The sequence below is a fragment of the Lissotriton vulgaris genome, chromosome 5 (genome assembly GCF_964263255.1).
Source record: "Lissotriton vulgaris chromosome 5, aLisVul1.2, whole genome shotgun sequence".
Taxonomy (NCBI): Eukaryota; Metazoa; Chordata; class Amphibia; order Caudata; family Salamandridae; genus Lissotriton; species Lissotriton vulgaris.
The window spans coordinates 1,778,719,252-1,778,732,636 of record NC_141693.1 but is presented as its reverse complement, the minus strand read 5'-3'; the positions used below and the strand labels follow the sequence as shown (position 1 = coordinate 1,778,732,636).

Below are 13,385 nucleotides of genomic sequence, written 5' to 3'. Positions count from 1 at the left end.
CCACGAAGTAGTTGTTTAATTGGTCGCAGAGAAGCTGGGAAGGCGGGATTTGGGGCGAGGCTCGATCTGAGAACGCCAGGTCGTTTACGATGTCAAAAATAGCCCTGGGTTTGTTGGCGGCCGACATTATTCTCGTAGAGAAGTAGTCGGTCTTAGCAGCTAGAATTGCTGATTTGTAATCAGCCAACAGTGTCAGAAAGTGGGTTTTTAATAACGGGCAGTAGTTCTTCCTCCACTGCCTCTCCGCCCTCCGAACGCTCAGCTTAAGTTCTTTTAGATGGTCGTTAAACCATCGGTTAGAGTCCTTAAGCCGGCGGATGGAGATGCGTCGTAAGGGGGCCTCTGAGTCACAGGCTCCAGCCAGCCAGGTGTTAATGGCCTTGGCCTGTGAGGCCGATGATAAGCCAGAGAGGGGGGGGATGGAATTGTGAAGCAGGGAGGTCAGGGAGGGGAGATCCAACCTGTTCCAGTTCCGCGCCCAGGTGTTTTTGGCAAGCGGGGTTTTGGGGGATGAGTTGTGGGGGATGGTGAAAGAGATGAGGGCATGATCGGACCAAGGGCAAGGGGAGACCGCCACCGAAGCCAGTGGGAGGTTAAGAGCCCAGACCTGATCAAGTGTGTGCCCGTGAGAATGAGTGGGGACAGAAATGTGTGGGACAAAGTTGAGGGAAGACAGAGATTCGGTAAATTCTTTTGAGGCGGAGCACTCGTGTGGGTCTGAGGGCCAGTAATTAAAATCCCCCAGCACCAAAACCGAGGCAAAGTTGACCGCCAGATTTGCCAGCAGGTCTTGGAAGGCAGGTAGAAATGAAGGCGAGGGCTGAGGGGGGCGGTACATGAGGAGACAAGTGATGGGAGGGGCGGTCTGGAGGGAACGGGCCACCAGGAAGTCGACAGGGGCCATAGGGGGAGAGGGAAGTAACTGGAAGTGCAGGTCTGACCTAGTAATTAGTGCGACCCCACCGCCCGCCCTGCCGGCCGGTCGATCGGCACGTAGGGCCACGTAAGACGGTGGAAGGGTGGCCAGGAGAGCGGGAAGGGAGGTATCGCAATACCAGGTCTCGGTCAAGAGCAGTAGGTCAGGTTTCTCGGTATCGAGTAGGACGAACAGCTCGTGGTGATGCTTGACCGCCGACCTGGTATTGAGTAGAATAACGGACAGAGCAGGGGTGGAGGGGGGTGGGTCAGGGCAGGGGAGGCAGGGTGGGAGGGGAGATTGCGGCGGGGAGTGCGGCAGTGCAGGGAGGGTGGGGGCAAGGCCCAATGAATCGACGAGTCTACGGACAGGGTCCGGAAGTGGCCAGGTGCCTTGGAGGGCGATAAGGTCTTTGGAGGAGTATGATATAATTTGGGCATAGCGTCGTGCCCCTTGCCCCGTTCGGCCGCGGACGGGCGCAGACGGGCTTGACTTATGCGCGACTTCGGCGCGAAGTCGGCGCTCCCGCTGCGCTCGTCCGCTGCGCGTTCTATATTGACACATAGATAAAGGCGGCCGTAAGGGCGGGAAGGGGGCGTGGCCTGGAGGTGGGCGTGGCCAGCCGTTGGGAGGGCGTCACGTGAGCGATGGATCCGCTGCACGGAGCCCTCGATGTGCAAGTCAGCAAATAGCAGCAGGTAAGGTATAAAAACACAAGTTACACACTTTAAAATGCAGCGTCTCCCGGCTTCCGCCTCAGGAGCATAGAACCAAATGAGCGCTCGCTAGCTGGCGCTTAAGAAGGGCGGGAAGGGGGCGTGGCCTGGAGGTGGGCGTGGCCAGCCGTTGGGAGGGCGTCACGTGAGCGATGGATCCGCTGCACGGAGCCCTCGATGTGCAAGTCAGCAAATAGCAGCAGGTAAGGTATAAAAACACAAGTTACACACTTTAAAATGCAGCGTCTCCCGGCTTCCGCCTCAGGAGCATAGAACCAAATGAGCGCTCGCTAGCTGGCGCTTAAGAAGGGCGGGAAGGGGGCGTGGCCTGGAGGTGGGCGTGGCCAGCCGTTGGGAGGGCGTCACGTGAGCGATGGATCCGCTGCACGGAGCCCTCGATGTGCAAGTCAGCAAATAGCAGCAGGTAAGGTATAAAAACACAAGTTACACACTTTAAAATGCAGCGTCTCCCGGCTTCCGCCTCAGGAGCATAGAACCTCCTGTCTTCCAACTCAGAAGTAAAAAGTCTGGGGATCATTATTGACAGGAAATGTACCATGGAAGCCCAGGCCAGAAAGCTGTCATAAAGCTTCCTTAGTCTTCTGAGAACCCTCAGGAAGCGGCTGAAGTGGCTGCCAAGTCCTGTATGAAGAGTGGCTGTTTAGGAAGTGGCACTATCACAATGGAACTATGGAAAGTCCCTATATTTAAGCTGTCCGAAATCCGTGATCAAGAAACTCCAAGTGATCCAAAATGCTGCTGCCCGGATTCTCTTGGGAATCCCAAAGCATCGGACAGCTCAGCCAGCATTAGCCTTGCTATATTGTATTGTATTACTACCCCTGATGAGGCGTCAAATTGCTTTTTCTGCGAGTAGCACTACTCTGGACACCAAAAAGGATTAGTGGTGAATTAGTGTAGGAAAGATCAAATTAATTTGAGCGATGGACTTGTTAGTCTGTTCTTTAAATTGTAAAATGAATGTTGGAGGGATAGAAGAGGAAAGGTCTAGAATTTTTTTCATGTTTAGTTCATAGCGGTAGGAGGGAGTTTGGGATGATTGAAGGGGAAGTGGAGGGGGAAAAAGTCAGAGGGTAGGATTTAGAAAGGCTTAATTGACAGATCTGAATAATCTGCTGATGCAAAAAAGTATTACGTTTAAAGCTCTGAGCCCGTCTCACTGTGCTCTACATAGGAAGGGTTACAAATCCTATATCATTTGATACACCCCTATTGTCCTACAAGAGACTTAAGATCCAGGGACCTAAATCTCCTTATTGTTGCAAGGGTGAATAAGGTCAGGAATTGGTTCCCAAATTATGGAATTCCCTTCCTCTAGAGCTCAGGCAGAATGAAAATGTACACAGTTTCAGGAAACAGCTGAAAACATATTTGTTTATATGATCATGATGTCCTATGAGTCTGGCAAACCTTTTATCCCTGGGTAGCTATGTGCTTAGGATATGCTTTGAATTGAATTGTGTTATTGAACTAACGAGGGCAAGTTGTGCTTTTACCCTTGCTCTGCTTCTGATAGAGATGCAGGCATGTATTTATCTGTGAGCCTCTTGAGCTCATGCTTGTAGGGATTCTGCTATATGTTGCATAATGCAAGCGTGTGAGACCATAAAGGGAATATGCGTTAATTTATATTTGATCTACCAGACCAATTTTTATTCCTCTCCACAAGAGAAATCTTAAATCCGGCAACTCTGTGCTGGTAGAACGCAATCTGGTACATTGTTAGGTGAGCAATAGGCCCATCTGGTGGTGCCAGGAAATCCTCCATGCGTAGACACTTGGCCAGGCAGATGCACACTTCTGAGCCGCTCGTTGTAGCAGCTTTCCAAATAAGGCGTTTGCTCTGTGTCCTGGCTGCAGGAAGGCAAAGCAGAGACCTCGACAGTGCACAGCTCACACTAGTAATTTTGAATGGAGGACTGAGAGGAACCTGAGCAGAGAAGTGCTAGGACACTGCTGCAGTAATCGACAAACTACTTCTGTGGTCATTTTGCCAAGGTGCCAAAATCATCAGTGCAAAGAATTCAAAAGAGCTGCGCTATTTCATTGAAAAAAGAAGGGAGATTCACAAAGAGCCTTCGCACTTGTGGCGGAGACCCCGCAGTCGTGGGGGAGTCTCCACACTCGGGTGGCATCTCTGCAGTGAGAATTATCATTGTGGACATTCTGTCCCTAATGCGGAGACTCCCCCACGAGTGCAGACGCCCTTTGTGAATCAGGCCCTCACTTTTCAGATCAGGGCTATTCCTTTCTTTATATGCTCGAAGAGTGTCAAGGGTTTACAAGATGGAAGTGACGTCTGAAGAGAGGTGTGAGATCACAACAGAGAGAGAGAAAGTCATGAAGGGATCTAGGCTTTCAATGAGGCAGAATTCAAGACGCTGGCCATCATCAAAGAAGAAGACATTGAGGGTTTTAGTTTTAAGGAAGTCTGGTGCCCCAGGAACGTGCCAGCTTTTGACTCTCCTGAGGGCGGTCAAAGGACTGGAGCACCATTGTGAACTGGCGAATAGTCACACCTGCCTCCTGCTTAGAGAAAGGTTCATAACCCTCTGTGTTGTCAAATGTGTCAGTCAAGTAACCTTATGCTATTTCTATAGGTTTTTAACAGGTTCTAGAGTTTCGCCCTAAAACAGTAGTTTTCCATTTACTGCCCATTTAAGGTCATTTTCGGCTCCTCGTTACTACCAACAAAAGACTGATAACAATGGAATGGCATTTAAACCATAATACTCTCATGTTACTTCAACTGCTTAAATATAGTTTATGGGGAGAAACACACAAAGGATCAATTTACACCTTTAATTATTTTTAATATAAGCAGTGAGGAGGCTTATATAAAACACTGAAAGGCAATTTCAGTCTGCAATTCTTGATACATAAATGGTCAGGATTATTTAAAAAACGACCTTGAAACTTAGGGCCTGCTTACAATCTTGGAGAATGGGATACTCCATCACAAGGGTGACCGATATCCTGTTCATTCCATAGGATTAAATGGAATTGTAATTTGGCGGATGGGATATCCATCACGTTTGTGATGGAAAAACCCTGTGCGCCAAGATCTTAATCAGGACCTTGGTTTGTTAATTCTAACTAATCATACATTAAATTGTCATGTGGCATGTTCAGGCACTATCCTAGGGTCAGATGTACAGAAGTTGTTTGCAATCGCAGAAGACTATGTGATTTCAAAAACGCAATTTACAATGTGCTAAGTATCCATGTTTGTGCAATATGCAACTTCAAAACTGCAATTTCTTGCAAGTCACAGGTCAAAGGGGCACGGGCAGTGGCCCATTGCATGTCACAAGCAAATATATCAGTGCTTTACAACCCCAGCTTCGGCTACCAACAGCACTGCAGTGTGGCCAGCTGTATTCAACGCCTGTGGTTCTGTCCTTGCTAAATTTTTGAAAGGCAGTTCTTTCGCCTCTGTAATTGGATCAGTGGCTGCTCTCTGTAGGATTCTAATTGAGTGCATCTGATTTTTAGACGGTGGCATTGATTGCTTCACATTAATTGGGTTAGAGCTGGTCCGCAACATTGCATGACAATACAGTCACTGCAGCTCTTCTAAAAAAAACAAAAAAAAAACTTCAACCACAAAAATCATGATTCTGCGTCGTTCAAACATCAGAAAGCACGTCTATCGCGTGCAGGCTTGTCATTTCAGATATGGTTATTTGGGGCCTTTTGCGTTTTTTATTATTTATCTGATCAAAGAAATGCAAATGAACCTAGAAGACGAAAATAAAACATCAGTTTCAAGTCACGCACAGGTTTTAGAAAGCAGACCACAAGTGGGTTGAACTCGAGAGATGACACATAAACTTGGAGTCATGAGCAGAGGGTGATCAGGATTGGGTTAATGGGTTTCCCAACGTCATTCAATCAATCAGGATTTATAAAGCACGGCTAATCACACAATAGGGTATCCAGGCGAGTTAGATATAAAATGTAATGAGAGGCCTACAGAGAACCCAAACTATTTAACAACATGTCCTCTGAGAGGCAGTAAAGGCTGGGACATACAGGGACAGGAATCTTTTTTAATTGGATGCATAGGTAGAGTGTGAGGTCAGTCCATTCACAGTGACATCATTGTGCTTAATGTACCGCCCCAACTGACAGCTGCCGCAGATCATCCATTATGTAAAGCCTGGCAGCGATGGACAGAAGCCTCCTGGTGAGAGCATCCTTCCGTTATGATTGGCTCTATGCATTCTGTTCCCACCTCTTCTGCAATCGGCTTCAAATGTGGAATCGGGATTACTGAGCAGTGGTAGGATACTCACCAGCAACTTCAAGGTCCACTGTGGGAGCAAGGTAATTAGGGTGGAACCAGCATGTGTTCTGGGACTGACCAGGAAGTGGAGGTGGAGTCACAGTGGATCCCCGTGTCCTGAATCAGATGACCAATGATCACAAACTTAAAAAATCCTTTGTTGATCCGTGTTACTGTCTTAGCCGGGAGCTTGACTTCAGTCTCTACCTGCAGGCCCCAAAAGCACAGTGCTCGATTTGTGTAAATCTCAATGAGCACTCCTAGGAGGTTTTTATGAATCTTCAAAAAGCCAAAAATGTATTCAATTGAAAAAGGAAACCTACAATGTGTGAATTTACAACTTAAACAGAGTTTAAAGAAGCAAGACAGCAATTATTGTATACATGGGTTGACTTAAACCAGTAACCGAGAAGGTCAAGGGCTTTCCAAACACTACCAAACTATCGAGCAAGCTGTTCGGCCAAGTCCTTAAGATATATTGTTTTTACACAAAGCTGGGTAGATAACTAGAGAATGGACTGACCTTCTTTAAAGATTAATACTCTGGCCGGTGTCTTTTCTTCCTATTTTATTTCCTAGGGTAGAGTTCTATTTTACTGCGTTGATCGCCTCTACATTCCAGTGACATTCGCTGGCATTAATAACTACATGCAGATTCCAGCGATTCCAAGAAAAACCAAGATCTCAGTCGGCTTCAAATTCAGGACCTGGGATACGATTGGCCTGCTTCTTTTTTCTAAATTTGTGGACAACCTGGGATACTTGGAGATGACCTTGAGTGAAGGACAAATCAATGTGACCATTGCGCAGAAAGACCGAAAGAACCTGGAGTTTGCTGCAGGTGTGTAGAAATGAGAGGATATGGTTATTCAGTTGGGGGCTATGTTATCAGCTCATGTTAACGAAAGTTCATGGTTTTACATTTCAATATTATGTTAGCTGGGGTCAGGACATTGGGGCAATTTAAGTAGTGTGGGCTGCTTCTGGGATCGGGTACAATATCTTTCCAAAGAGGCATCAACAGTAAGAGTGGGAGCAGCTTCATGGGAAAAAGTAATTTCAGGGCCGCTATGTTGGCATAGCGGACCTGCCATCAAACTAAATCTGACATGTCTGAAATCAGCCCCTCAAATCTAGGCTCTTTTTAGAAATTATTTCATTACCATTACCCACCCACTCAGAGCTTTCTCCCAGTTTGTGGGAGGCATTTCTGGGATCTTTCATTTCGGAATGCCATGACTGGAACTGCAGTTTCGGACACACAGAACCCAGATTTTCACAATGCTTCCAATTTCTGAACAACAGCAAGACTTGTACCTGCTAATTCACAGACAGTCTCAGGTCCTTGTTCTTCCTGGTTGGTATTTTGGTGCAGTAATTCCGCACCCAGGAAATACTGACACTACTGAGTGCAGTATATACTGGACACATCCATTATTTCATTATCTAAGTTCTGCACCTCAGTGTGGGGGATAAGACGGTAGGACTTCATGTAAGAAATGGTAAATTTGCTAAAAATGTACTCCCAGCGCATATTTTTGCAGTTTTCTGTTCGAGACCACCATGATGAGCATGGCAGCCATTGAAAACACTTTGATAGAATCGGCCTAGTACAGGCCACTTAACATTAGTCAGCATGTTCAACACTCTTTCTGGTGGCATCTAGGCTGAGTGTTCTCCATGGCAGAGCCAGCGGCACTTCCACCACTTCAAACAACCCTCCCCTTGTGCTGGGCACAAAAAACCTGCATGTTTGTGGGAGATATCATGTCACTGCCTTCTCTCCAGTTGCAAATAGCTGTACAAGATATTCATGACCACAAGCATTGGTTCAAACATCAACTAAACTGTGGTTTGCTTTCCCGGCAGGCTATCGGCTCAACGATGGGGTGTGGCACTCCGTTGCCTTGCTGGCAAGGGAGGGGTCTGTACTGGTTATCATTGACGAAGATGAAGGAGGCGAGTTTCGAGTGGATTATGAACTCCTAATCCGAACTGGGGACAGGTATTTCTTTGGAGGTAAATAGGACGATTGAACAGTGACTTAAGATAAATGCTGAATATGCAAATCATTTTCAGGTGAATAGGCCCTGGAGAGGGTCGGACTGGCCTTTTAATCCACCGGGCATTACCCCACTGGGCTCTGGTCATTTGAAGCCAAGTTTGAAAGCCCAGGGCTGCTGCTCGTGCCTTTGTTCCTTTCCTCAGATCTCCCAGATTAATTGCAGAGAGAAAGAGTGGCAGGTAGGAGGAGTGTGATGGAGAGAGAACATAGATCACAGCTGGAGAGAAGACGAGAGAGAGAGAATGGATGGCTAAAAAGAGGCAGATTGCAGGAGGAGATGAAAGGAGCGGCCTTGTTTGAGCATTTTTGCCAGGACTGCTATTGGTTCCCCACTCTATTCGTGGACCTGGATATAGATGTTTTTATTTATTAAGTACTCATTTGCAATTTACTAACTCTCTCAAGGGCCACCTCTATTCATAACTCCATCAGCGCAAAGATAACGCTTATCTGTCTGCATGTTTAGCTGTATATTGTCATAAGCTCTAAACAGCCTGTGTTCGTGGGCTCTACCACAACTTACCTCACGCACAGCTCCCAACTGTTCCCATTTAAGCCAAACTACACCCAACACCCTTCCAACTATGCACTCAAAGGAATCTCAGGACCTGATGCCAATCACAAGAGCTATATAACATAGTCTGGGTACTGACTCAATTTAAATGGTGAACAGGTACTTAATGTAAAATCAAGAAAGCAGTTTTGGCTTTACACAGGTAGGACAGCTCGACAGAAACACCAATAAAAACATTTCTTCTGTAATGCAGTGTCATTCCCGGTGGAATGTTTACTGTATCAAAGTACTTGCCAAGATGCTTCTCTGTTCAACAAACCATAAACCTTGTGTTTATTTCATGCTTGAATGTTGCCATTCAAATGCCATGGGCACAGATATTAATGCCATGTTCTTTTCATCCCCTACAATCACCCTGACCCTCAACACTTCTTTGTTTTTGTCACTGCCCTTGGCTTATGTTTCCGGGTCATGGCCCACTTCCTTGTCTGCTTCACTGCTCTCTGTGTTTGTGTACTTCTGCCAGGGAAATCACCAGCTTGGTGATTGTTCATGGTGCAATCACTGCGTAGATATATACATTGATTTACAATAGTAATAATTAAAATTCAGTCCTTTGTAAGGATAAAGATTACCATTCATTTAGTGTTAGTTTTGGAAAGAAGCATGTAATATATTTAGTTAAATTAGAAACATCCATTGTCAATCATTTTATCATTTGACACAATGCATCTGAAAACTAGATAGCAACCCTACTTCTTAAGTCTCCATAGACCTTTGAATTACAATAGTTCGGAGCATTTTCATTTTAGAGAGGACTGGAATGTCATAAACCAGGCACAAGGGTCCTCTACTCTTCAACATCCTTCTGAATGGACTTGCTAGAGTTCTCAAAGAATCCTGTTTTCATTTTACCAAGAAAATAATCCAAATAGAGGCTCACACAGCTGCACGAGGGGCAGCAGAGAAATGTGCTGTCTCCCGGGGCGACCAAAGGGTGTAGTCCTTTTGCTCCTAAGCGCGAAGAGATTGGTGATGGAGACGAATCCTTGTTCCTCAGCGGCTAAACCAGCAGACCTTGCATACAGTAAAATCAGACTGTGAACCCTCCTATGAACTGGACCTAGAACACATCTGAAGTCTGTTCCACTGTGGGTCTTCATACCATGCATTATTATTTGGGGGGACTAAATAAATTCATTCTTCTCCTCTACAGTTTGGTGCTTATGGTTCTACAGCCAGTGGACAATCCTTGTCTAAGGCAGATATATTACGGCGTGCTCACCCCACCTGAAGCATGGTGGTGATTTTGATGCTGTATACTCCATTGAGTGAAAAGGAGCACAGTGGAGAACATCACAGATCCTTCATGACTTCCCAAAACATTCATCATCAAAATAGTTTATTTCGGAAAATTATTTCCTTAAAAACAAGTACAATATAAACAGTTCCATTAACATACAATATTATAAAAAAAACAGTTCACTTGTCATACGTTTTTATAATGAAATTAAATACAAGGTCATAGTAAACAAAGGATGATTATTTATATCAATAGGTCTAAGCAACATGTTAATTACTAATGAATCAATCTACTATACACAGTTAAGATACGCTCACCTTTTCAACAATGGATACTACTTCCTGTTAGCATTTAAAACCAAGGTTCCCAACTCTAATTGTATAAACTTTTGCTCAACACGAACAATTAAAGAAACCTTAAAAAGAACAAACATGATATAAGCAAGCAATATGCAAACAGATTCCATTTAGGAGTGTTATTAAAACATGGCATACAATTTTTTAAATTCCAATAAGTTTATCCTCCTGTGCTAAGACTCCAGTAGGTACCCGTCTCTTAGTGGCAATAAAGGTTGTCAAAGTTAAAGTGAAAGTGCATTATTTAAACCTTTAAAATTTGTCTATGCAATGTTAAGATTCAGGTTGTTTTCAGAAAGAAATGCCACATAGTAAACATAACAAATAGCTCGGCTTAATCATCTTCTTTTCAATAATACCTTCAGGAAAGTGGTGAGGTTTAAAAATTCAAACCCCTCTGCTTCCGCAAAAGCCCAACTGCAAATAAGTAACTGGTCAGGCTAAATACTATGTGAATGTGTGTGCCCCTTTTTAAGACTCTTAGAGCTTGTAAGTTTTGCCTGAGCCCAAGATTGGAACATAGTAGACATAACCATTTCTTTCTGGGCCTTGTACATGCTGGGCAGGAGAGCAATGTGTGTGTGTCACATTTTCTTTAGCATGAGAGTGGCCCAAGGTCTAATCACAATCTCCAGATTTCCCTTTACCATTTCTCCATTTCAGTGTGATCTCATTTCAATGTTGTCACATCGAAATTTTATATAAAGTGTCTCAGCCAGCTAAGGTTGTATAACATACAACATTTCAAAACAAGGAATAGGTTTAACATCCAAGAATTGTACAGAGAATCTTCCCAGCCTGGAGCATTTTTGAAGGTTAACAGTAACATATTCCCAACAAGTCAATTTCAATTGCTTTCTCAAGTAAGATGATCTGTCGAGAAAGATCTTAAACCTAACATGGGAAACCAAGTTTGAACATCCTGGAACCACAGTATATTGGTAAAAATGATCAGTCTCCAGCTGTTCCCTCATGCCCTCCCTATATGTAGCAAGTTCCTGCACTGTCCAAATCATTACCCAATATAGGGCCCGATTACGATTGAGGTGAATCCGCATCCTCCGGGCCGGCGGAAGCCACCGCCGGCACGGAGGATGCAGATTTACCGCTGCGTTGTAAGAAATGACCCCCCGCCAGATTAGGATGGCAGGGGGGTCATCTGCGGACATGGAGACCGTTCGCCGCTTTTCCGCCGCGAGATTGTGGTGGAAAAGCTCTCATATGGTGGCGGTGTCTATCAGACACCGCCAGCCATATTAGGATTTGCATTCTGATATGCCTTTCCGTGGCTGCAATGCCGCTACGAAAAGGCATACGGTCTTTTCTTGGGGGGCCCGTTGAGTGCCCCAAGGGTGAAGGGGGTGTGGGGTGCACATGGGGGGTACCTATGGTACCCCCCTGCATTTGCATGTACGAAGCGGCAGGCACCGCGCGGTGCCTGCCGCTTTGTGCATGCAAATGCACTGCTTGCATTTTTAACATTGCGGCGGGTGCTGCTTCAAGCAGCACCCGCCGCAATGTTAAACATACAGGATGTGACCGCCAGGGTGGCGGTCACATCCTAATTTGCACGGAGGTACCGCCGCTGCCACTGCGGACGGTCCCTCCTCCTTTGGGGTGGCGGGCCGACGCAGGTCCGTCCGCCATCCTAATAAGGCCCATAGTAAGGGTCTTAAGGCTGCCACATACTCTACTCTTTAAAGAGCTACATCATGAAACAGGAGAATGAGCGGAGTGCTTTTGGGCAGATGTAGTAAGGACCGTATAAAATTATTCTTATCCAACATCCACATTTAAGCGTTACCTGCTCCCCATAATTCAGCACCAGATAGAGCGTCAGCCTGTGCTTTTGTTTTATAAAATTCAAGGGCTAGGGAAATGGCTCTAAATAGAATTGCCTGATGCTTCTTAGATATTGCCATGGCGATTTATTGAAGAATAGCTCTACACTTTTGTACTGTGGGGTCCAAGACATCTTGCTATCGAGCATTATGCTGAACATTGCATTACAGAGAGCACAACACACCTACCTCCTCTAAATAACACCCATATTACATCAGGTAACCCAAGGAAAGAAAAGATAAAACATAACTTACAAAGTAATAACTAATTTAACATGAAACATCTCTATTGAAATACGTTAAATATAATAACAAGAAAACTATATATTCAATTAAGGCACATATTTCACATAAAGCCTTTAAGACAAGAATGCTTCCTAGAAGTACTACAACTTATCCCTAATAAGGGCATGGAGTTGGTCTCACCCCTCACGTTCATCATCATATCCCTCACATCCTTTCTCACACCACTATCATTAAAAAAATCTTCTCATGCAACTTTATCCACCCTATTCATGTTTCATACTCTATGCTCCTCAGTTATTATGCCTTGTGAAAAACTTTGATAACTCTCATGGTTGAGGAATATTTGGAAAACAATTCACACCATGGGATTCTTGATCTTCAGTGGATCACCAATTTCCATCACAATTGTTTTTAGAGCATCGCGATTGTCAAATTGCATCTTTCTCTTCCTCATCGTCTCCTCTTCCAATTTCCTCCAGTTTAACTTTATGCACACAGCTTTTCAAACATCTCAGTTTTTCCTAAAATACCTTGGGAACTCCTTCTTGCACCCAGCTTGTCCATATTGACTTTCACCAAACTGCTCCACACATACCATTTCATCATCCATCTCTTCAAAGTTATCAATACCTTTCACTCTCACAGGTGGTACAGCCTTTGGATCAGGACAAACTTTTCACTCTCTTTGGTGAACCCTTCTTATGAGGGAGTCACTTCTCATTTTGACATACAGTTTTCCAGAAATGTATCTTACTTTAAAGCATATACAACCTAGAAAATAACCCACCAATTTGACGGGCTCACCCCATATCCTTTTGCATGAACATTAGGCTTGTACAATTGTACCTACCCTTTAAACTCTCTCTCATAAATCTCTTTTGAAATTCATGTAATCTTTTTACCACTAAAGAAAGAAAATTTGCACTGTCAGGTTCTCAACTTGCACTTCCTACATTGAACCTTGTGTGACATGTCCAATCATTTTTAGAATTATCTCCTCATACCCAGGCTGTTCTCCCTCATCAAACATTGCCTACCTGATCTTCTTGACTACAGAAGCTGATTTACACACCGCCCACGATCCCGGGCACTCTCCAGATTTAGCCATATGACCAGTCA

The 13,385-nt window shown here is 44.8% G+C and overlaps 1 protein-coding gene across 1 annotated transcript in view; it reads left to right on the top strand.

Annotated features, from left to right (window-relative positions):
* CNTNAP1 (contactin associated protein 1) overlaps positions 1–13,385 on the top strand; it is a 347,724-nt gene that overhangs the window by 185,105 nt on the left and 149,234 nt on the right. Inside the window, exons 8-9 of the mRNA XM_086924095.1 lie at positions 6,521–6,782; positions 7,811–7,960. Coding sequence (XP_086780221.1) covers positions 6,521–6,782; positions 7,811–7,960 — 412 coding nt within the window. The remainder of the gene's footprint in view (positions 1–6,520; positions 6,783–7,810; positions 7,961–13,385) is intronic.